Here is a 24,363-nt window from a genome sequence, read left to right on the forward strand (position 1 = left end):
ACGTTTACATTAGGCCTGTTTAGATGTTAAGAGTGCATTTATTCTATCTTTACTTAAATACTCATATTTAATATACCTACATATTAAAGCTTTTTTCGTGTATTAAATATAAAATTAAATTTATGTTAAAACCAAAAGTGGCAACCCTACCCCAGTCAATATTGACTCACTCAGTAAGCTGCAGCGAGGCGTCACAGCAAACTACCATACAGCAAACATTTGTTGATGTCTGTTTGCCCACAGAACCTCTGCTCTGTTATCATGCCATAATGTTAAACGCTCAACGAATTAACCGTGTTTATTAATTAAGTAATTACTTCATAAAATGAACATTTTTCTGCTGTAGAATTAAATCATTTATTTATTTATTTATTTATTTATTTCTGATTCCTTACAGCTATTCTTACAATAATTACATAATAATTGAACAATACGCCAATAAAAAGGAATTCCATTAATAGAATCATGAGTGATTTTAGTGTTGTTTGTGTTATACGAAATCTATCGAATTTCAAATTAATTCCTATTCCTATTAATTCCTAATTTATAGTTAAGTTATGCATAATTATTATTTAAACATCGTCGTTGCGGGTATAGTATTTATTAAACTGTATTAAAACATACAAAAAATACTTACTTTGTTTGGAGTCTGCTATATAATTATGTATTTATCCTCCTATAAACTTTAATCAATTTGCCAACAAGCAAATAAAGTCGGCAATAGTATCAAATATCAATTTATTTTTATTAAACAACAAATGCGTTATTAAACCTCGATAATAAATTATCGACCAGCCGACCACCCTAACTCAGCGTAGACAAATAAATATGGATACCTACACTTACAGCCAATACGTAAATACGCTGAGTGCACGTTTCAATACTCGCCTGTGATAAAGTCGTGGCGCTGCGGGCTGATAGTGATGTACTGGGGCCGATTTAAATGTCGATATTTTTTTTGTATTATTCGATGTTGAAATTTATTGTTGCTCGCGATTTTATGGCGGTTATAGATTTAGCTATGCTTTTTGCACTACTTTATGTCGAACTACATAATCACGAATTGTAATGTCTTCCCATTAGACAGACATAAAAAATTGTTATATAGCCTTTTATGGAAACTTAATTACATTTTTTTTAAGATACCTAGCTGAAGTCCATCAATTACATCGTATTAAGACGTATCAGATCCAAAACTCAACAGTACGTCAATTAAATAAAAACAAACAGATAATAAGTAAACAAACATATTGGATCACTCGCTCGATAAATCGGCTACAATCAAACTATTGAATACAAGAAAACATCATTACATAAAACAAAGGTACAATAAACACGCTTACCAATATAATCGATAACGCTATGCTTGGTAATAATGGCCGGGGCGTTACTGAGCCACAAAACGAAGAACCAAACAGGTATGGTACGTGACGTATATGTGGGACGCACACGCGATGTGTGTGCGCAAATTAATAGGGATTTGGGGGTTTTAAGTGAATTTTGTTTGCTTGTCTGTTCTTTTATATTATAGGTAAGTATATGTAGGAAGTATCTGTACTAAAATTTTAGGGATGGATTTGATTGTTGTTGTACAGTTTATTTCGAAAACTATATCGATTTTCAACATTTTTTTACCAGCTGAAACCCGCAGTTTCCGAATAAGGCAAACCGAGTTAGGTGATTTTGATTTCATGTACGATCTAATTGTAAGGTTAAGTAGTTAATAAATCTCCGTTCAACTTAATTAGATGACGCGTCATATTTTTTAAATTATTATTACTGAATTTATTAATTCAAAAGTCAACTAATTTGTGGTGAAGCAAGCGATTGAGCGGCAAATAAAGCATGACGAATTGAAAAGATGCACTACATCAATTCGAATGTACTTTAATGATAGCGACCGAGCCTCAGCTCTATATAATTTACAAAGGATTGAGTTATTAGAAGTACCTACGAGATACAAACGTGTTCACGTTTAATGCGCTTGCTTTTCGGACGACTTAATGTGATTTTGATATGGAGAGTGTTGAATAAGATTTTTTCCTTATCTAAGATTGAGTTTTGTATTAAGACGTTCGTGGCACACGAAATGGGAAAATCGAATCGACTCAATCTAAATTACTTGGGACGTACATTTATTAAACTCATTAACATACTTGAATATTTGAATATTACACGAGAAATCTAGGATGAGGTCGTAAATAAGATCTGAATTGAGACGTTAAGGAATCTAGAAGCTATAAAAGTTTGTTTTTGATTGAGAATACAGTTTTACGTCGTATTAATATTTATGGAGGTTTAAATGATCTTTGATCGGAATCGAATCGATGACAACAGCTGATGTATTTATTGAACTGCGACTAGTTTCTAGATTACTTTCAATTTCTAAACTAGTTTTTATTATAGGGACATTTTAAGATTAAACTTATGGAGAGAAAATTGTTATATACAATAGAACAATGCAGTCGACAGGATTCTGAATATAGTGTTTTATTATAGTTTATTAAATAACGTGTATAATTTACGATGCATAAACCTTCACATGCATCTAACACATAATTAAAGCTCATTCATAACGTCACCGTCTAGTCTTTGTTTTGAAACGAAAATAAAGGTTTATCAAGAGGGACTTAATGCGTTATTTTTTCTCCCACAAATTATCTCATTATTCGTATATCCCTCTCGTGAGACGTGGGCGTAAGTTTGTCGCTTTCTTATGACCCTTTTGAATTGATTACAGTTTTTTTCGGCCATTGTAGGGTAATCACCGCATGTCTTTATCGTTCTTAATGATCTGAGATTAACATGTTCTGCCTAGAGGTTGGGACTTGGGATGACGACGCTCGAATTTCACTTCGTGTTTTAGAATACAATTTGAGCTTAGTTAATTAATGCTCAGGTCGACTGTCTAATGATATTACACATGAATTTATAATTCTGAATGACTAAGTATATTATATAATGTCGCTGCCTGCTCATTAAAATTTATAAGTGTCGATGATAAATTCATGTATTTAATTAAATTTGGATAATGATATGCCAATAAATTATTGTCATTAAATTGAGATGCTTTAAAATGTATTAGATGTATAATAACACGGCGAGCACTCACAATACAGGCATGCAATCCCATCGAATAACGGTACTCGGTCGCTCATCGAGAAATAATTTATGTTACAAGGACTAGATCCGCTTTGTCATCATGTGTTTATTCAAACATTCAAAGCGGCGCGCTAACGACATCGGAATAGCTTTTGAAAAGCAATTAATTATTAATTTGGGATTAGATTTTCAATTCTTAATTATAACGTCGATATATAACTTCACGTCAGCGTAGCCTTTGTTACAAAACAAAAGGTGGGCATTCGAAAGCGGGACCGCGAAACGAGTCCTAACGAACTCAAATATCCTTTTCTTTTTCTACGCTGGCAAGACAGCATGTCGGCGCACGAGAGCTCCTCCGGGCGATTTGGGCATTTTTTTCCTTTCATACCGATGTGGTTGCCCTCACCCGAGCTTGTTCTTGCTGTAATGGCTTCATTATACCAATCGGAATCTCGGAAAGCTTGCGGCAAAAACTGGCCGCTATAATGCTACTCGATCAAGATGCAAGCGAGTTTTATGAGCGCGCGCGGGTGTGTGCGTATTCCCAATTCGTCGCGGTTATACTTTTTAAGTGTTTATACAATTACGCATTCGGTTAAGTTAATTTTCACGAGAAATAGCAGTGGTTTGGTGTAATATGATTAACAGTTGAATAAGAATGGTAAGACAACTTTACTTTTTGGTTAACTTTTTTGAAGTAAATTGGTCGTGGTGTTTGGTTTACATTCGTAATAATATATTGCGTTTAATTTACTTCGACGTTTAACTTATACGTACTTTTATATAATTATTTACGTTCAATGACAAATTGTGATTTATTACACGCTTAATTATAATAAGACTAAATAAATAACATGCATGTATTTTGAAATATTAACAATTTTCGCTGTCCCAATTACAGCAATAAATATCGACTTAAACTTAATTATTTTCATCATATTATGTGGTTTGTGTCAAGTGAAATACATACATATATATATTTTTATATTTTTTCATAATATCGATAAAACATGCACATCACTAGCGGGGTGCCAAATCGACGGTCATGGCGGTCCTGAATGAGGCAACGTAATGACAGGCTCCCTTGTAAATTCGTTGAACCATCCAATTTCTTTACCATCAACATCCAAGTGACTTTATTTTACATCGCAATTAGGTACCCGGTACTTACATTATAATATAGCTTCGTGGAAGTCACTTTTAGCACAAATTTATTTTTTGGTAAATTATCATGTTAATGACTTTTCCTTTTTATTAAAATACTCGAAGTTTCAATTGTGAATAAAAAGATGGAGGTAGTTTCACAATTTTTTTTAATCACTTGAACTTGTTAAATGGATAAATAGGTTAGTCTTTTTTATCCACACCGCGTTATTGAATAGATGCTCTTTCTCAAATAACTACATTAAATATACTTTAATATAATTGAATTAAACACCAAAAACAAACCCCTCAACACAGGTTGAATCGTGATTCCAACTTGAACTCAAATAAACTTCATTGTACGAACAAAACGCTCCATAGTCCATACAAAAGGCACATTAATCTGCGGAACATGTGTTTATCTCTATTCAAGGTAAGGTGAAATAAATACGGTGGTTCGCAATTGAAATGTACGCCACTTAATAACCAGTAAGATCGAACGATAGTCTAGCTTTGTGCTTGGTTTGTGGGTATGACAGATTTTAATGTTAATAGTCGGTAATTTAAACGTTTGTCTAATCTCCGAAATGTGTGAACTGCTCTTGATGGATGGTAGATTAATCTGATTTATTAAGGTTACTTGTCAATGCACAGTCTTTTTTTTTTTGTTATGCTCTATTTTTATTAAGTATTTAAGTGTATTAGATCTAAGTTTACCTAAAAGTTTCATTTATACATTTTTAAAAAGTATAATCACAAATAATTCGTCAAAAACACAAATATAAGTTAATAAATGCAATTTCCCTGCCCACATGTGAACCGCAAAATGATCGAAGCGAGATTGGCATCGTTTAAACAAGTCGATAATTTGAAGTCGTGATCGCAACACTATCACGTATTAATCGATCAATTTGTAAGAAACAATCGATGAATTTTTATTCGAGTCACGTGTGGTCGCGTTTTAAGATTAAAAGTATCGATATATCTTTATACAACACTGGCCGTGGCGGTAAAGTGCTATTATGTTGCGCTTTGTGACAATGATTTTTCCTTAACAAATAGGTGTTGGGTTCAATTCCCAGTAATAGAGCTAATGATTTGAAAGGATCTGTCCTTTTAGATCAATAGGGGTCTGTTTTATCTCGATTGTAGAGGGGTGAGTTATTTTGGCTTATAAACAATCAATTTGCTTTAAAGGTAGTACGAAATTATTAATTAAAAATATATATTTAGGCTTTGAATAAGATGAATGATTATTTTTTAAGTTAAATGTCATCGAACAGTGACCGTGTCCGTTTAAAGTGTTACATACAACCTTACAAACATATAGATGAAGCTAATAAAAGTGTGTTAAAATGGCTAATATGTGTTTCTCAAAAACTTACAGCAAACTACAACGCACTATCGTAGGTATAACCCAGCCATGGCACCGACCTATTTAACACGGTCGGGTTATACCAACAATGCAATGACTATGTAGCTAAGAATTCCGCACATTCTCAATGCAAATTACGTAGGCTTGACAATTCTTTGTGTATTTCTATGCAAATTGAACGAAATTCAATGTTATTCCATGATTAAGAGTAAATTGAGTTTTAGTGTAGAATATTTAACTGTTTGATATAAAAAAAAAATGTATGGTATTGCCATATTTTTACATTTTTACATTTAAAAGTTACGTATAGCAGCCGCGGAAGTGTCTTACCTTTTTTTTGTGTGTATTTTCTACAAAAATAATTTGGCTTTTTGAAGACAAATGGTCGCAAATCGAAAAACCAACAAATCGAAATTCCGAAAAGTTTATCCAATAGTTATAGGTTGTTTGTTTCGTATATTAAGACATATTATTTATGTACATATAAATAACTAATAAGATTAAATATGTACATACATAAATCTATTTGTAGGCAATATTATATCAACGCATTCATTGCTTGTGGGCGGGATTTGTCACATAAATACGAGTGCTTTAATGAGTTTTAAATTAATAAATCATTCTGACCTTTTCATTGGATAGCGTAAATGTTCATACGGTTTTATTATTTATCGATAAAGTTGTTAATTTTTTTTATATAATATGTTAAGAGTCGGCAAGTAATTGCTTTAGGGTTAATTAAGGGAATGAGATACTCTCATAATATTAGATAATACTATTACTATATTTAGAAATTAAAGACTTTTTAACGGATTTTAAACGCGATTTATTCATTCTATTATTTTCCCGACGTTTCGAACACTTTACAGCGAGCGTGGTCACGGGGAGACTTGAGGGGAGACTTGAGTCTCCCCGTGACCACGCTCGCTGTAAAGTGTTCGAAACGTCGGGAAAATAATAGAATGAATAAATCGCGTTTAAAATCCGTTAAAAAGTCTTTAATTTCTAAATGTATAATACTCGCGTAAAATCAAACATCAGAAAATACTACTATTACTATATGTTTTAGGCATGTGTTTGTATGTGTCACACAATGATGTATCAATAAAATGTCTTAATTCAAAGCACGATTACGTGAGTCATCGTAGTACAAACAGTATCGATAAAAATCTAGCTGTTTTAAATAAAATACGACCATACCCATAGATAGGTACAGTGTTGCAATTCTCCTGACTCAAAAATCACGTAATAAATATATGTATCGATAATCGTTAGCTCAACAGATGAAGACTCTTAATTATCGTGTAAGTTAGTGCTCGTGTTAATCGTACTGTGTTCTTCGTTCAAATCACAGATTTATCTGTTTTGACAACCCTATAAACCAGCGCAAAAATTCACTATAACCACTAGTGTTGGTGTATCGATACTGCATTTTTGTTTTTGTCTCATTCCACCTCTCTCACCAAATATTGATAGAATTATGACAAAATATATATATGTATCTTCAAGTCAAATAATTATTGTAAGTGCTGCCAGCCCTATTAACCCTAGCAAGAAGTCACGATAAAAATACACCACTAGTGTTGGTGTATCGATACCGCATTCCTGTTTTTGCCGAGTGTCGCCGGGGCGCGATGTCCAAGATGTCCGATAGTGTAACTGGTATCAAGTTGCGATGTTAATCGCGTACAAGTGAAGAGATTTAATACTTATTTACACGGAAAGTGACGGGTTTAAAACGGGGTTTTTAGAGTAATTCATGGATGTCAGAGTGAGTTTTTAAGGGATATTTTTAGGATAAAATTGTGTAAAGTTTATTTATGAATAGATCAAAACATCGATTGAATATCGCTGCAACGGCCGAAATTCGGTCTGGTGAACAGTTATTGTTCTAAATTCTGCCTAAGTGTGATAAATACCTATATATGCAATCCTATATATTCAGGTATTTAGGTACTTCCATTTAAAAATTAAATAATTTCAGTAGAAATAACGAAATCTGTTTAAATGTATTTTCTAGTTTAAAAATGTCTAAGTATGAAAAATCGCATTTTCTCATAATTTATACCACACATACATTTTCTTATAAACACGTATAGCATTGGCAGTTAATTAACCCTTGCAGATTTATTGCGATATCCCGCGATGGTGATAAAGACCAAATCGTACGGTTTAGGGTAAAAAAATAGTTTTATTACACATATTTTTTAAAGTACTTTGTGAATAAACCAATTCAGTTTTTTTTTTAATAATATAGATTACCAGTTACTCAATTACCAGTAGGTATGGTATAAAAAATAAATAAATAGTTATATAAAATAATCATAATGGAACCCGGATCAACCAGCTAGCTTAGAAAAAAATGCCTTGCACCTACCCTTTAAAGTTAAGGCGGCATCACACGAGCATTAAGGCGGGCACACACAGACCCGTCTGATAATTAAAGAGGCCAACGGATGATAAATAATCAACTGTCGCGTTTTTACCGCACATGTCATTATCTCGACGGACTCTATCAGCCGTCACTCGATTAGGTACGAGTTTCCATGGAGCTGTTAATACCACCCTTGATGCATACTACTTAAATTACTTCATCTTTAAACTATCAGTATTTACGACGTACAGCATATATATTGCTGTTTTATTATAGGGGATTAAAATATTGAACAACATAATTACTCGAGCTCTATCATGATCAGTCTATCATGTTCAAGCAGGTCAGAAATAAATACAAAACACATTTTAAATTCATTCTGTTAAAAGACACTAACAATTTTATCAGCTCCATATGATATCCGTTGTTGAGACGACAGCGTAGCGCATACATAATCGAACGGAGCAACTTGATGAGGCGAGTGAGAGAGATTTTTTGTTAGCCATGAGAACGTAAACTAGTATGAAAAACTATACAAAACCTATAATTTTACTTGACGTTTAAGTGTCTGCTACCATATTAATACTAATCGACTTGTAGGTCAAATCGATCAATCGGTCGCATCTTCTCGATTATCCTCATGAAATGTATTGAATTAGTACGTCGATGATTTTTTAATTGATGTTATTTGTTTGTGCACGCGATGTTTTTAGTTTTATATGTTGCTATTTTTTTAGATATATAGTTTAAAAGGTGTGAATGGCCGTATGGACAATTAATTCGTTGGATTGATTAAGTCGTTGGATGTATTCCAGTGAAACCGTCCTACTAAAATGCAATAGTAAGGAATATAGATTGCATTTTTTTAATACATTCAATAATAATTATATCATTAGGCTCGGTAATATCATCATATTTATATCAGTCGATATAAATAAATTGCTTCCTTTAATTTAAAAATTCAACCCAAATATTAAAAAACAACCTCATTTAAGAAACAATTGAAATACACCGCAACATTATAAATACACTCGGCAACATTAAATCATCACATTCGATTAAACATGTTCAAAAAAGATTCACGAACAAATATTAAGCAATAAACAATATGAAACACATAAATAAATATCGTAATCAACGCACTGTGCAAAAACAATAAATTGCATAGCGGTATCGCCATAAATATGAGCCTGATCAAATGACATATTGTAAAACGCCATCTATGGGAAGTTTTCACAAGATGTATCCATTAAGAGCTGTTGAAACCGCGAAAATAATTTTTTTTTTTACGTTTTCATTTTCATCGATAATTATAAACGCATTATGTTGTGTACAAACAATATTGAACAGGTGGTTTTAATATAAATATCTGAACAGGAACTTCGTTGATTATGTAGGATAAAAAACTTAATGAGATGTTTTATTTCCTTATATGTCCAAACTAGCTGTGCTCTACTACCATTTTTCCGCCACCGCAGTGCTCCCCCTGTTGGTTTTAGCGTGATGATGTTGATAATTGGGCTATCTTCCTTGATAATTGGGCTATCTAACATCGAAAGAATTTTACAAATCAGACCAGTAGTTCCTGAGATTAGCGCGTTCAAACAAACTCTTCAGCTTTATAATATTATTATAGATAGATGGTTTAATATTCTATGAAGTTATAATAAGTCCCATTTATATTCTAACAGGGACACGGTTGTTAAGATGTTGCTCATTTGTACAAAAGCATGGCACGATTCAGTTAATGTTTTTTATTCAAACATGGAGATATGCTCTCTCTTATATTATGTCATTTCAGGATGAAACTATAGTATAAAATGTTATCCCGTTACCACGTAATTAGAGCCTGTATTTTTAATCAATAAACATAATGTTTAAATTAAGAAAAAATATTTGAATCCATACTAATATTATAAATGCGAAAGTAACTCTGTCTGTCTGTCTGTTACTCAATCACGCCTAAACTACTGAACCAATTTGCATGAAATTTGGTATGGAGATATTTTGATACCTACCCGAGAAAGGACATAGGCCACTTTTTATTGCGAAATATGTACCACGGGCGAAGCCGGGGCGGACCGCTAGTAAGTCATTAAAGTGCTTGGATTCGTATAATTTAAAGGTGCGTTATTCCACATGGACTTTCTGTAAGTACCAAGTTGGTACCTCAAAAAATATTATTTTATAACTTGTCCTTACAAAGTGCAAATATTTAAAAAATAATATTCACATGTCCTAGCATTCGCAAAGCCATCATCGCAAGGGCACTATTAAAGGTCAACATTTCCCATTTAAAATAATTACACGAAAAAATTTAAAGTATAAATCAGCCATTAGTCGGGCACACGGTGTTGCCAGCTTCAATTATGTCATTAATTTATAAAATGACTCCCGTCCAGCCTTACGGGGTGTAATGAAATGCAATAAATAAAGCATAATAGGGTAACACCTGCCAATCAAGTAAATGTTGCCAGCTTCGGGACGTTTTTTAGAGCATTTATTCGGTAATGACGTGTAAATAATTGAATTTTTAATTGTGATGGTTTTTAATTCGATGGTCGTTGGGCGGGTATTTGGAAATTCTTTTATCGATTGTGGCGAAGGAATTTCCGCTTGTGTTTATGAAATGTATTCACAAATATTTAAAGCCCTAATTGCCTATGAGTTTACAAGTAATATAATATGTTGTTTGTCTATCGACATATATTGTTAAACTAGCTTCCCGCCCGCGGCTTTGTCCGCTTTGTCTAATATGTACTTAATAAATTATATACTTACTAAAACGGTAAAACCTTCCTCTTGAATCACTCTATTTATTAAAAAAACCGCATCAAAATCCGTTGCGTAGTTTTAAAGATTTAAGCATACCTATGTATGGACAGATAAATTGACTTTGTTTTATACTATGTAGTGATACACCTAATCATTATTACAAAAATTTGTATAATACCAAATTAAAAGACCTATAAACTTGAAGTGCCTGACTTCGGCACAACCACCGCTAATAGTCACGCAAGTCAATATTTCCCAGAATACTAAAGCTCTGTTGCTATAATAATTCATTAAAACAACCCCTTTATTAACCATTGTAAAACTAACAAAGTAAACGATTACGGGAGCTGGGTATTTTTAAATTATGCCAACATTGTAGCAATGTTTGAGCTTGGTCACGCGCTGTTATACCGCCTTATTTGTTAAACGAAACATAATAAGTTATTTTTGCGCTAAATACACGCGAAACAAATGATTGTAATCCAAACATGTCGATATTGTTAAAGTTGAAAATATGTATGGAGGTGTACTTGGTTTTGATTTAGTGGAAACTGCTTTGGCAGTATTGAGTACGTAGTAAGTATAATTAACATAACATGGATGGGAAATAGGATGTGAAATGAACTCTTGGCCCGACAACCCGGATCTGTACGTTGCTATCATATAAGGCACAACACAGGGCATCTGAATAGCAAATTACCCAAAAAACATAGGTACATAACTACTGTAAAGTGCAGTGTACAGAATCAATTTTATCACAATAATGCACCAGGCGGTCAGGATTTACAAAGACTTTTGCAATGTCACACTAATTGCAACTCAAAATAAAACGCAAATGAACCATAGCAAAATACATTACCAATCTTACCATCTGAAACCTTTTAATTCATTCTCTTCTATACTTTCCCCACAATTATGTGATTGTGTATTCATTTGATGTACCAAAATCAGCTATTTCTATACTTCCAAAGATTTTAAATCGCAAATCTTCTTTTCCTCACCTCGTATTTTATTAGGTACCTACCTACTATTAAGCATTCTCTTCCAAAATTATTTATTACTAGCTGTGCTCTTCGGTTTTACCCGAAGTTCTCCGCGGTCTTACCGTGATTATATAATATATAGCCTAAAGCCTTCCTCGATAAATGGGCTATCTAACACCGAAAGAATTTTTCAAATCGGACCAGTAGTTCCCGAGATTAGCGCGTTCAAACAAACAAACAAACTCTTCAGCTTTATAATATTAGTATAGATTCTGATTCATTTATCCAGGGGAAAACTTACAATATTCTTTGCTATTTCCAAAGCTTTCAAAGCATTTAAATCTCAATACTTCTATTTCTTACTCGTATTAATAAACAGCAGAGAGAAACCACGGAACACAATTCCTTGTGGTCACTTACAGAAATTACGCGTTAGCACCAACAGCCTGTGAAATGGTTACCGCAGGGCTGTTTAAATCGTTTTGTATGACTGTCTGTGTATTTCTCGTGTCAGTGTTTGTAAATGCTTCATATACGGGTATATAAGTTTGTGTTTGTAGTCTAATGTATTGGAAATGGCTTGACTGATTTTTATGAAGTTTTGTGAATTGGATAGGTGTTAAATCGTTAAGTATAATTTTGCTAGATGGTTAGAGCTATGTCGGGTCTGCTAGTTCATATAAATGACTAGCCGTGCACCGCGGTTTTACCCGCATTCCTCCGCTTTTATTGGCCTTACCATGATGACCATACAGCCCACAGCCTTTATAAACGGGCTGTCCAACACTGAATAACTTTTTCAAATCGGTCCCAAAACTCCTGTGATTAGGACATTCAATCAAACAAAACATTTGATTTTCTCCCATATTTTTTTTTATGTATATGTAGTAACAATTAGTATTGATAGAAAGTTATAAGATATAAACAAAGAAATGTGTAAAATTTAAACTATCGAAATAACCATTTTGTGGTTTGTAGTTAGGTTAGTAGTTGTCAAATTAATTGACCGTGAAATCGTCGACCGCACGCTCATTCATAGCTCATTGGGAGCAATATGGGTTTTGTAAGCAGTTTTTGTGAAAATATTATGCTAGTTACATTGATTCCTTTGTGTGCTTTTGTATTTGCATTTATTTATTTTTTAAGGAATAAAGAATTTTCATTCATTCATTCATTCATTCCTTGCTATATGGTTGAAGTATAAGAATCTATTTTCAAATTTGGAATCTTTAGAATTTCTAGAATAATCGATACCTATTCTATAATTTTAAATTTAGAATATGGAGATTTTGTATCGAATTCGAACTTTTTAATTCGAATTTCGAATCTCGGTACATTTCGAAAGTGAAGCAGCTTTTATTTTTTTATTTCGAGAAAAGAGGATTAATAGTTCCATGTATTCATAATCTGAACTAAATAATTAATTGTAGGTAGTAATAAGTTAAGGAAATATAAAATTTTCTTTCAACTTAAACGTATCATTCTTAGCAATGATTTTCACGCGTTTGCAAATTACATACCTTACTTATGGCACTAAGTTTGAATAACAAAAGGCCAGATGTCCAGGCTAGGCTTTGTCTGTAGTTAGAACCAGCCTAGCCACACACTGCGTTTAGCTTAACATTCTAATACTGTATTGTAGCTACTAGCACAGCTACTAGGCTGTGTTAAGGCGAAGCTGTTACAAAATTTTCGTGAGTATTAAAATTTTTTATAATAAAAAAAAAACGTAAAAATGAATTATTGTGTTGATACCGATCCTCGATAAGTGTACAATGTTTGAATTAAATCTGTCCGTTAAAAGTGAGTTAAAATCGGTTTTAAAGAAGTCTGTTACATACAAACATGGCGGTTACATACAAACATTCAGGTGACGCTAATAAAAGCGTGTTAAATTAATGGACGTAAAAAAAAGATGATTATGACGTCGACATTGAATTAGATAATTCTTGGTACATAAAGTTCTATTTCAAAGCGAATGTTATCGCAAAATATAGCCATATTTACAAAATAAAGGTAATTAATAAATGTACAAGGGCAAGAACAACGTTATCAGTAGAAAATATAATTGAAGTCCAGACTAAGTCAATTATACAATTAATATTAATAACTCATTGACTACTTATTGCTCTGTTTACGTGTCTATTTTTAAACATACATATGAGTTTAAATTGAAATTTATATGAACTTCTGTGTGGAAATGGTAACACTTAATATAAGTACTGGGTATTAAATTTAATTGCACTGTCTGGAAGTATGTACAATATAATTTATATAAATGATTGGCTTGAACGAGTTGCTTTTTCTTGACAATTTCGAAAACAACTTTAACGTTTAATTCAATTATTTTTTATATCCATGAAGCGTGGCTTAGTTTGTGCATGACTTTTTTTTGTTATGTAGGTACATATACCAGTAGGTAGATATATGTAGGAATATGCGATTTGATTGGATTTCTCATAGTTAAGTATTTCTGTGTTTTTACTCTTGCCCGTTATTCGCCGTAGAAACTACTTTCCGAATCGATGGTAAATCTATGTTATCACGATTCAAAAGTGCTTTTAGAAGAAGTATACGTATAATTATTGAATAAATAATGTTTGAGTTTTATTTTAGACAATTAGTTTAATACTAATTGTGTAAAATCCTTACCTTCATTTTTTCTCGACTTTCAAATTTCCCCTATTGCTTCGCCTTAATCAGGTAGTTTACAGATCAGTATGCAGGGCCCGACTTCTAAGAATAGAGATAAGCGGCATTATTGCGCCCCGCGGCTCCACCCTCGGCTCCTTAGAAAAATGTTACGTAATGTACGACCGTTTGACGGTTACAATTCATAGATGGCGAATTCTTTAAGTATTTAAATAAAAAAAAAGAAAATTTATTCGAATAGTCGAAAGTTTTGCAGATTCCTATTTTAAATTTGAATGTTAGTTTGGAATATTTTTTTTGCTTATTTATAAGTACAAGTATTTAGCTCTATAACTCCTATTAATAAGTAATACAGTTAGTAACTTGTGCATTGACTTCTATTTTCTACCTTAGGTACTGTTCACCTACTTTCATATTATTATGAAAAGTTACATATTGTTTATTTTTGCTTTCAATTGCATATCTACTATAATTACCATAACCATAGCGTAAATAAGCTGCCCAGTAGCAGTTCAAAATCTGTTTAAACACTTGTTCTTAAACTCTCCTGAAGGATCAAAAAGACAAGGATACACTTACACCGTTCTTCTCTGTCACACATATAGAAACTATAGCATCTTCTGTACGAAAAAGATTTCACTCATGTTACTTTTTCTTGCTTGATGATCGTTAAAACTTTAATTCGAAAGTACGTATTTAGTATTCAGGTACGATAATGTAATTTAACGCCGCAAATGTACTCGATGTACATTTAAATTAGTTTGAAGAAACGATTTGAGCGCGTCGTAAAGTTCGCCGTTTATCGAATTTTTTATTTTTGTTAACTGGTTGCTACTGTACTGTGGTATGGATGACTGAGGGTAGTTGTAATTTTTATGTGTGCGGGTAGATGTGATTTGCTTTATGTTTTGTTTGGATAGTTTCGTTTTAATAATAGGTACATATTTTGGTAAATTTAAACTGAGATAACAACAAATGATACTTGATAGCTTCTAGTAGGTACATCCCATTAATATGAAAAAATAATTGTGTTATTTTTTCATTTTATTTGTGATAGACACTCCTAGATAAATGATAGGCCCTTTAAACTTTATAAAATGTAAAAAAAAACATAACTGAATATTTTTATAATCTCATGGTGCCTCTGTTCTTCACTAGTAATATATTTTTCTTAGCCTCGAACATTCGATCACGGGTGGAATAATTTCTTTGTAGGTACTCAACGAAAACTATTTCTGTGCAATAAAAATTATTATATCTCTCAACGAATGGATAGAAGCCAAGATATCGTGAACATTGTACTGTAAGGAGTTATGTAGTGTTGATACTTTTATTCAAGAGAATCCATAAATAAAGTACTTATTCCTCGGATATATTTGTCTTCGCCAAGGATACTAATAAATGTTGATACTTTATAGATCGTTCGTATCAATCTGTTTAATGGTTGTGTTAAACGAGTTGCTATAATTGGACGGAAACGTTATGATACTTTTTAGGGAATACTATTACGATTTTTAAATAGAATCTATATTATATCTGTAGGTTTTTAAGAAACTTAATAACTACGAGTTTATCATTCATATTTTAAACTTTAAATTTTAAAATATAAAAAACGGTAAGTACTTATAACTAAAAACATATATTTTTTCAGAATGATGTGTAGAATATTCCTTATGTGTAGTATATTCACCACCTTGTGTTAAAACTGTTGAATAATTGACAATAAAAATTAAAAACCCGCCACAAGCAACAGTCACGTAAATGACGATATTTATACGCCAAACGCATCACTATAATAATGTTAAATTCATAGAAAAACACTTAAACGTCTTCCTTGAATCAATAAATTAATAATCAAAATACTAATCTTTATAGCATCAATTTCTTTTAAAACAAATAAAGAAGCCATAAACAGCATGGGAAATAGCGTAGACTAAATTTCACCTCGGTTTTACAACTTTTTATTCCGACACCATAATATCCTTCATGTTTGGAATAAGCTTATTCAGAGCACACATAGTTAAATTAATCAAAACTGTACCTTATTGTTATTAAAATAAGAGTTATTGATTGATTGAGATTGAGTAACGTCAGCAGAAATAGAATTTGTCAATCAAAAATACACCTTATTGCTATCAAAATAGGAGTTATTGATTGATTGAGTTGGAGCATCATTAAGAAGTCGACAGCGTTGAGTAATAAAATATAAAGAACATAAAATTTGGTGTGAATGGATGGCTATGCAATTCAAGTATATTGCTATGACAATGGCGCCATAAATTCCAGGTTTAGACGTACTAGAGACGGTCTAGGCTAGACTATTCTGTTTCTTGGCACGCGCCTTGTTAATGGCCATATATTGAATTAAATAGATTTAAGTACATAATAATACCTACTATAATTTAAGTACCTAGTGTACCTACTTCTCCTGAGTTTCGTTCACTTATTTACTTAGATCATTATTCATTAAGTAATGATCTAAATTCTAAGCTTATTTAAAAGTTCTAGAAATATTAAACACGCTCGTCTGTAGATAATTCGAAACATGGATAGGGATAAAATGATATTATTACGATGAAAAAAAAAAACGCGATATGTGACGTTTTTTTTTAAATGTTTTTTCGATAAAGATGTAGAAAAAGGTAATGATACTTTTTTATCGTAATGTCGGTTCAATAGTTGTTATATTATTCACAAACAAACAGATAAATTAACCACTTTATTAATATTAAAGATAAAGATTTGCATAAGTAACTGCAACCAGATAACCTTTGAAAGTTAATTCTAACAATTTTTATACGTTTCTTATAAATATCTTTTACATATAAAAGATAGTTTATCTTTTAACTAAAAGGTACAAGTGAATTCAAAACCGATTAATTTCAAATTAACAATTAAACCTACAGGTGTAGGGATAATATCCAAAATGGCACCTGCTTAAAAATAATAGATAAATTATCCTTTAATTATGCCTTTTTATAATAATTACTAAACATTAAAACATCGATAGGTACATAAAGTATTTTAAATTTTGATATTGCGCCATGCTCTTTCGCTCTCCTTCCTTCTACAACATTAAGTTGGTTAATTGCTCTCGTTACAAGCAATACAATGTTTCTTATATATAAAATTCTCGTGTCACAATGTTAGTCTGCATACTCCTCCGAAACGGGTGGACCGATTCTCATGTCTGTGCATATCGGGTAAGTCTGAGAATCGGCCAACATCTATTTTTCATATGTACCACGGGCGAAGCCGGGGCAGGCCGCTAGTTTTTTTATATATAAGTAATTCTTTGTCCTTTGCCTATACATACTTCGTAAAGAGAGTGCTAGTATGTAACTCAAAAATGTCTCAAACCGGTTTTATAAATATTTAACCCATAGAAAGCTTTTCTTGTTACATTATAGATATTATATCAATATTTTTCGCTACCTCAAGTAAAACCGGGAGGCTCATACTTTTGATGATATTGATAACAATTATCACCAAACGGACGCACGTACCGCGGTCCTCAAAGGCATACGTTAGCCATTGTAATTTATGGATGAATACACGCTCGCTTACGGAATCCTAAATAGAGTATAAAGGATCAGCCGATGGTATATTTTGTGACGGGTTAATATGCAACTGTCTCTGTCACATTGTAAGGGATAGAAAGGGATGGAACGCTCTTGGAGTCGATTTTAGTCATTCATAGTGAATTATAAACATTGTCTTTGTATTAGTATCTAGTAGGTATAATATTATATTATCTGTGGCATTATTAGTCTTTTTATAAGAATTGGTACAAATTGAGAGTGAAGACGGTTTTTATGAAAGTTGGTTTTTAACATAAATATTCGATAAATGTAAACAAACAATCAGCTAATAATATTTGCATTTGAATTCACCAATCAGATGACAGCACTCTTAAACCAACCGACCAATCACATTCACGTATTTTGTACGCAAACGGTAACCGAAATTTGAATTTTCGTACCAATTGTTATTTTCAACACGTACACGTGATTATTTATGGGTGAAACAACCCATTTCTAATTGTCTGACGTGGTGTACTGCATACAGTTTATTCTGTGTGACTTTTAATGTTTTACGAAACGGTACAAAATACCAACATTTTGAATAGCGTATAATTGAGCGGGTAAATAGATTCTATTTGTTATTAAAAAAAGTTAATTACATATGTGTATTATCAATTATGACATGTATGAAATGTCCTATTTTCAAGAAAAGATGTTTGAACTGATTCGTATAATAAATCAAAGGCTTAATTAGCAAAATTCAGGCAAATGTATGTCGATTAAACATGTGGTTATTTCAATTAAATAGTTATGTCATTGTACAACACAAATGACATCAACTTTCTACAACAAAACACTTCTACAATTATTCACTGACATATTTAAATTCAATAAAACCGTCAGGCCAATTATGCTCCCGCGAATCGTCACCAAACGTCGCCTAATGAACGATTTAACTTCGCATCACGGATCCATTCGAACCACACGGCTATAAGTCACACTGGACAATAGTAACCTATTAGATATGGCCTCTACTTCATTGGACCTGGTGTTGAAAACAAATTGTCTCATTAAAAAACTCCGGCGCATGTGTGCGTTCGTGTTTAACGTTAACACACGTGTACATGTGTGATTCGCTTGTCATAACCGAAAACCTTCTGAATCAAGTATCACTCAATTAAAGAGAAAATATCTCCCCAAAATTGTGGATACAGTTACACGAGGTTTATCGACCTGTACCGATAAAAAAGTCGATTAAAAATCGATGATGAAATATATAATAATGACCCGCTTAAGAGTGAGCCCCGACACCATAAGGATAGACGGTTTCGAGGAATTCTGGACAGTTCGACGGCTAAAAAACAATTAAATCGTAATTAAGGTCCGTATTAAGTTGGACGGCATGCGTCTGCGCATTACGCGCTTTTTGAAGCTAGAGATGTGACACTTATATAGATTTGTATCGATATAATTTTTCGGAAAGTTAATTTTATGCATAGTGATATGCAGAATTTACCATTTAGATATATCATAAATACACAATTTATTAATTTGTTTATCATTCTTAAATTTCATAATTTAAAATGCATATTGATAAAGTTCGTTAGGCTAAAATCCAATTTACAGCTTTTAACACATGTAAATTCAAATGCTTTTATACGGTTTCCATTTTACGTATACTTTACATTTTAGCACTATAATTAGTGTGAATCTAACATTTAGAATGTAACACGCTATTTCACAAGTATATGCAAATAATAATCTAATGATCATTTACATGGTATTTTACGAGAAATTCACGCTTTGCCATTATTGGTTTTAAATGTTATAGGAACTACCGTTGCTTCATTTGCATATACATATTACGTATGTATGAATTACAATATTTATGTTGGTTATTGTGCTCACAAAAAAAGGTTGCAGTTTAACAATTAAAACTTTCATCTGTCATAATTATCCAAGGAATATGAATATAAACTTTACAGTATTAATTACAAACGTACTTACTATGATTGTACAAACAATTGAATTCACCTGCTTTACCTGCGTACTAATGATCGGAATGATTTCATCGATATCGATATGTTCACCACCGACATCACTAGTCATTCCATTTAGGGGACAATGCACGTTCAAAACAATCACATCTTCATTAATTACAGAAGGAATTTTACTAAAGGCTCCTTAATAGCGTTAAGGTTCATTTACACTAGGTGACATTCTGAAGACAAAATATTTCTTAATTAATCTCTTAAAAGTATAAAATAATTTATTTGAATGGATTTACTCGGGAATTAATTATTTTGAGTAAACGATTAACTTAGGACTTGTCTATCAGAGATAATCAGATAACAGTTTCCAAGAACCCTTAACCGTTCTGTTAATAAGCATTGAAATAGTTGTATGAAAAATTTAAAATTCTGTAATATTTACTAGGTACCGTTAGAATAAGGATACGTGTAATCTTGTAAGATGTTGTATGAATTGACATTCGCTTCTAATTATACAAAAACATTAGACGACATTTCGTTTATAAATAAGTATTTTTTGAATAAATAAATCTAGTGTAAACTCACATTAAACTACGAGAGGCCGATAAAAACCTGTTGAATTCAAATGTTGCCCTTTTCAGAACATGCTAACATCTCGTTATGATTTCATAATTTAGCCGCCTTTTACGGTATACGCTTTTTAGAAATCATCATGTCTTGCTAATTTTAAAGAGTGCATAGCTGAGACTGCAGTTTCTCTTAATTAGACTTTTTATTACTTGTTAGTATGTTATTGTGATCATTTAGGTATATGATCAGAGAAAAAATTACATAGGCTAGGTAGCTATGTAATTTTTTCTCTATTTGTATAGGTAGGTATAAATATACTATTTTGGTGTCTTAATCAGGGAAGCTGATTTTAATTCTAAGCACACTTGATTCTGTATTAAATTTAAAATAACTTATGAGTCATATTAAATAAGATTTGTTTTATTTTCATTTCATTATTATCCATTTTAATAATTAATTCTATTAGCTTTAGCGATAGTCTGATATACCGACAATCTACGCATACGTTGTTTATATTTAAAGACTACACAAATCTATGTTCATAAAAACCTATATTGTTATTTCTACACTTCATTCATCATTTTGTTTTCTATTCCTCAATCAACATTAATATGACTGTTTGTAGGTCATCACTTAATTCTTAAACGAGATAATTGCATTGAGTCGTCTGGATTGCCGCAAAACAACGTAATGCGTAGTGTTAAATAGATTGTTTGTAACATCACATCTTTGTACAATCTGGGGAAAATATTATAATTTAAAAAATTATATGTGGAAATTATAAGAGCGCGCGCTTCTGTAGCATGTTAAGGAAATTTATTCTTAACATAAAAACGCACCTCCTTTTAAAAAAATTACAAAAAATTACAAACAATAACACACTCCTTTCTTTGTTCCAGGTGACAAAATGCCAACCCGTATCGACCGCGCCACAACATTATAGCGCAACAATGACGGGAACAGAAGCGAGAGTGGAGATGACTTGATCGTGTTGTTTTTCCGTACAAACCAATAATGCCAGGACTCTATAATGCCTGACCGGGAGGCTGTCGGACCTGCGGGTAACGGTTTTCTGCCACTGCAGTTCCCGTCGGCGTTCGCTGCGTTCCATGCGACTGCGCCATCGCCGCCTGGTACCATGCACCACGCTACGCACTACCATCACCATGCTCAGTAAGTTTTGAACCTTATTTGTATTGACCGAAAATTGCATTTAGCTTGTGTGTTTATGGGCAAGTTTGTATTCGTCTAGTAGTAGTACCATGCATCACGCTACGCACTACCACCACCATGCTCAGTGAGTTTTGAACCTTATTTGTATTGCGGGAAAGGTGCTTTCAACTTGTATTTATTTGTAAGATTGTTTAAGCCGGCTGGTACTATGCACCACGCTACGCATTACCACTATCATGCTCAGTAAGTAATTTGAACCTTATGTGTATGGAAGGAAAAGTGTTTTTAGCTTGTGTTTATTTCTAAGATAGTTTAAGCCGTTTGGTGTCTAAACAATCCTAGGATTGCTTAGACGGAAAAAATGAAATTAGGAAAAAGCCAATATTTATTTGGATTTTAAATTGATAATTTATATAATAAAATAATAATTTATATATTTTTAATGTAAAATATGAATATGCAATTAACATAGTAATGAGATATATGCCTTATGGTGTCCAAAAATAACTTAATTAAATTATCTACGCATTATTAAGTTTTTAATTAAAATTCTTGCAATTTTATTCTTATCCTACATAATAAAAGGCGACTGACAATATGGTTTTATAAAGAAAATCTAAATTTAGTGCCATAAAAATAATTACTATAGACGATAAGTAGTACTAAATTATCCATAGCAGAAATATTTTCAACATTGTAGTTTTTATTAAAGTGGAAGAGGGAGATTTTGATTATAAATTCAAAACTAAGTATACAGCTTATGGCTATAAAATTATCTCAAGTCTGGGTATTATAAGACGATTCTATAGTCATAAAATAAATTAATTATTACGTAAAAATAGGGTTTAAACTTTAAATATATTAGATATTTAGGGTTTTTTTTATATAATTCCTATGTCGGTGTTTTCCGCTTATGTCAATTAAATTATCACTGACTAGCGGTCCGCCCCGGCTTCGCCCGTGGTACATATTTCGAAATAAAAGGTAGCCTATGTTCTTTCTCAGGGTCTAAAGATTATCTGTGCCAAATTTCATCAAAATCGGTCCAGTAGTTTATGCGTGAAAACCATATACATACATACATACATACTTACAAACCTTTCCTCTTTATAATATGTATTAGTATAGATAATGTAGCTTTTTAGAGGTGTCAGTCTTTAAAATCGGTTACGTAGTTTCTACACTACTAATACACAAACTTACAGTCGATTTCCTTTATCCTATAAGTTTCAGTATTCTCATTGTACCTACATTTATGATATACACTTATAAAACAACCAAGAAAAGACATCTTTAACGCACCAAAGCGATTTCTTTTAATGTTACAAAGCATTCATTTTGCATTATTTTTTCAAATCCCACATTATGTTTATGGCATTTCAAGTGCCTATCGTAATCTGAAATAATCGAAAGAGCTCAGCGTATCGGATGAAATCATCTACATAAGTAATTTTATTATTATTCTCTTGAAACGCAAGTGTCCTTTTCGATCGTTTCGTACTCATTCCGAAACGCCAGATCCATTTATCGGATAGACTAGGGCTGGCACTTGAGTGTTTTTAAATTTAATTAATTTAAGTTCTTATAAAAGTTTAAATAGGTGAATAGAACTTAAACTTTAAGTGTAGTGTGTACATGATTTTCGTATTCTAAAAATATTATAATTAAATAAATAACTCACATATACCTACACACAGTATATTATGTTTGATGGATAGTTCTAGAAATATATTTACATGTAAATTAAAGAAAAAAAATTAACTTTTATGTGGCAGGTGGCAGCCCTAACTAGACCATAAAACTGAGTGGTTCATTAAGCATTTGCACAAGACCCTTGCTACCTCTTTATGTATTAAGGAATATTTTTGCAACTTAATCGATACTTAATTTTATCATGTAAATTTGCATATTCATAATTTGCAAACTAATTTTGGGAGACTTTGTATTTTATGTTAATATTTGACATTAACTAAAAATGCATTGAAATGTTAAACAGGGAAAGAGTCAATAATATTTTTATGCTCAGTAAAATTTTAATTACCGTTAAAATACTCAATAATAACAACGATTTTTAAACATAAACGGAATGTACCTACACAAGAAATAATTCAAAAAGTGATAAAAAAATTGAAACATCTATAGTTGCAGGCTTATTTTGGGATTATAAATATAGGTACTTACCTCGGTATTTTATCTGCTTTACATATACAAAAACCATTCTAAATTTAAATACCATTCTAAATTTAAATACCATTCTAAATTTCGATAATATCAATTCAATATTGTTTGCTTTCTATGGTTGTCATTTTGTGAAAGTAAAATTTCTAAGTTACGCTAATAGGTAAAACTTATCGTTATCACGAATATAAAAGCACGCAGGTAAAACGTTTGATTGGCCACCATATTAACGCAGTTTACGGTCGAACCATAAAACCGGGGTGAGACAAGGTGTTACTTAATGATAATTTATTGCAACAACGGCCATGCGAGAGCCTTTGACGATAACATTAATCTCCTCTAACCGGACAAAGGTACAAAAAAGGGATCGAATCAAGAACAGGAAGTCATCAAAGGAATTGAGACATTTACAATGTTAGAGACGTTAATAAAAGCAAGCATTTCAACAAATGACTGTGCGGCTCTCAAAGGGTGTGTGATGTATGAAGCGGACGAGCCTCGCTCGAATGCAATGATTAAT

General features: G+C 32.1%; 1 protein-coding gene across 1 annotated transcript in view; it reads left to right on the forward strand.

Moving 5' to 3' along the window:
* The window catches only part of ci (transcriptional activator cubitus interruptus), a 90,070-nt gene that overhangs the window by 12,369 nt on the left and 53,338 nt on the right, over positions 1-24,363 (forward strand). The window contains exon 2 of the mRNA XM_090115713.1: positions 21,392-21,665. Coding sequence (XP_089971839.1) covers positions 21,523-21,665 — 143 coding nt within the window. The 5' untranslated portion in view covers positions 21,392-21,522. The remainder of the gene's footprint in view (positions 1-21,391; positions 21,666-24,363) is intronic.

Source organism: Colias eurytheme, chromosome 24 (assembly GCF_061535395.1).
Source record: "Colias eurytheme isolate Ceu_HAF_F1 chromosome 24, ilColEury1 Martin Lab GWU primary, whole genome shotgun sequence".
Classification (NCBI taxonomy): domain Eukaryota; kingdom Metazoa; phylum Arthropoda; class Insecta; order Lepidoptera; family Pieridae; genus Colias; species Colias eurytheme.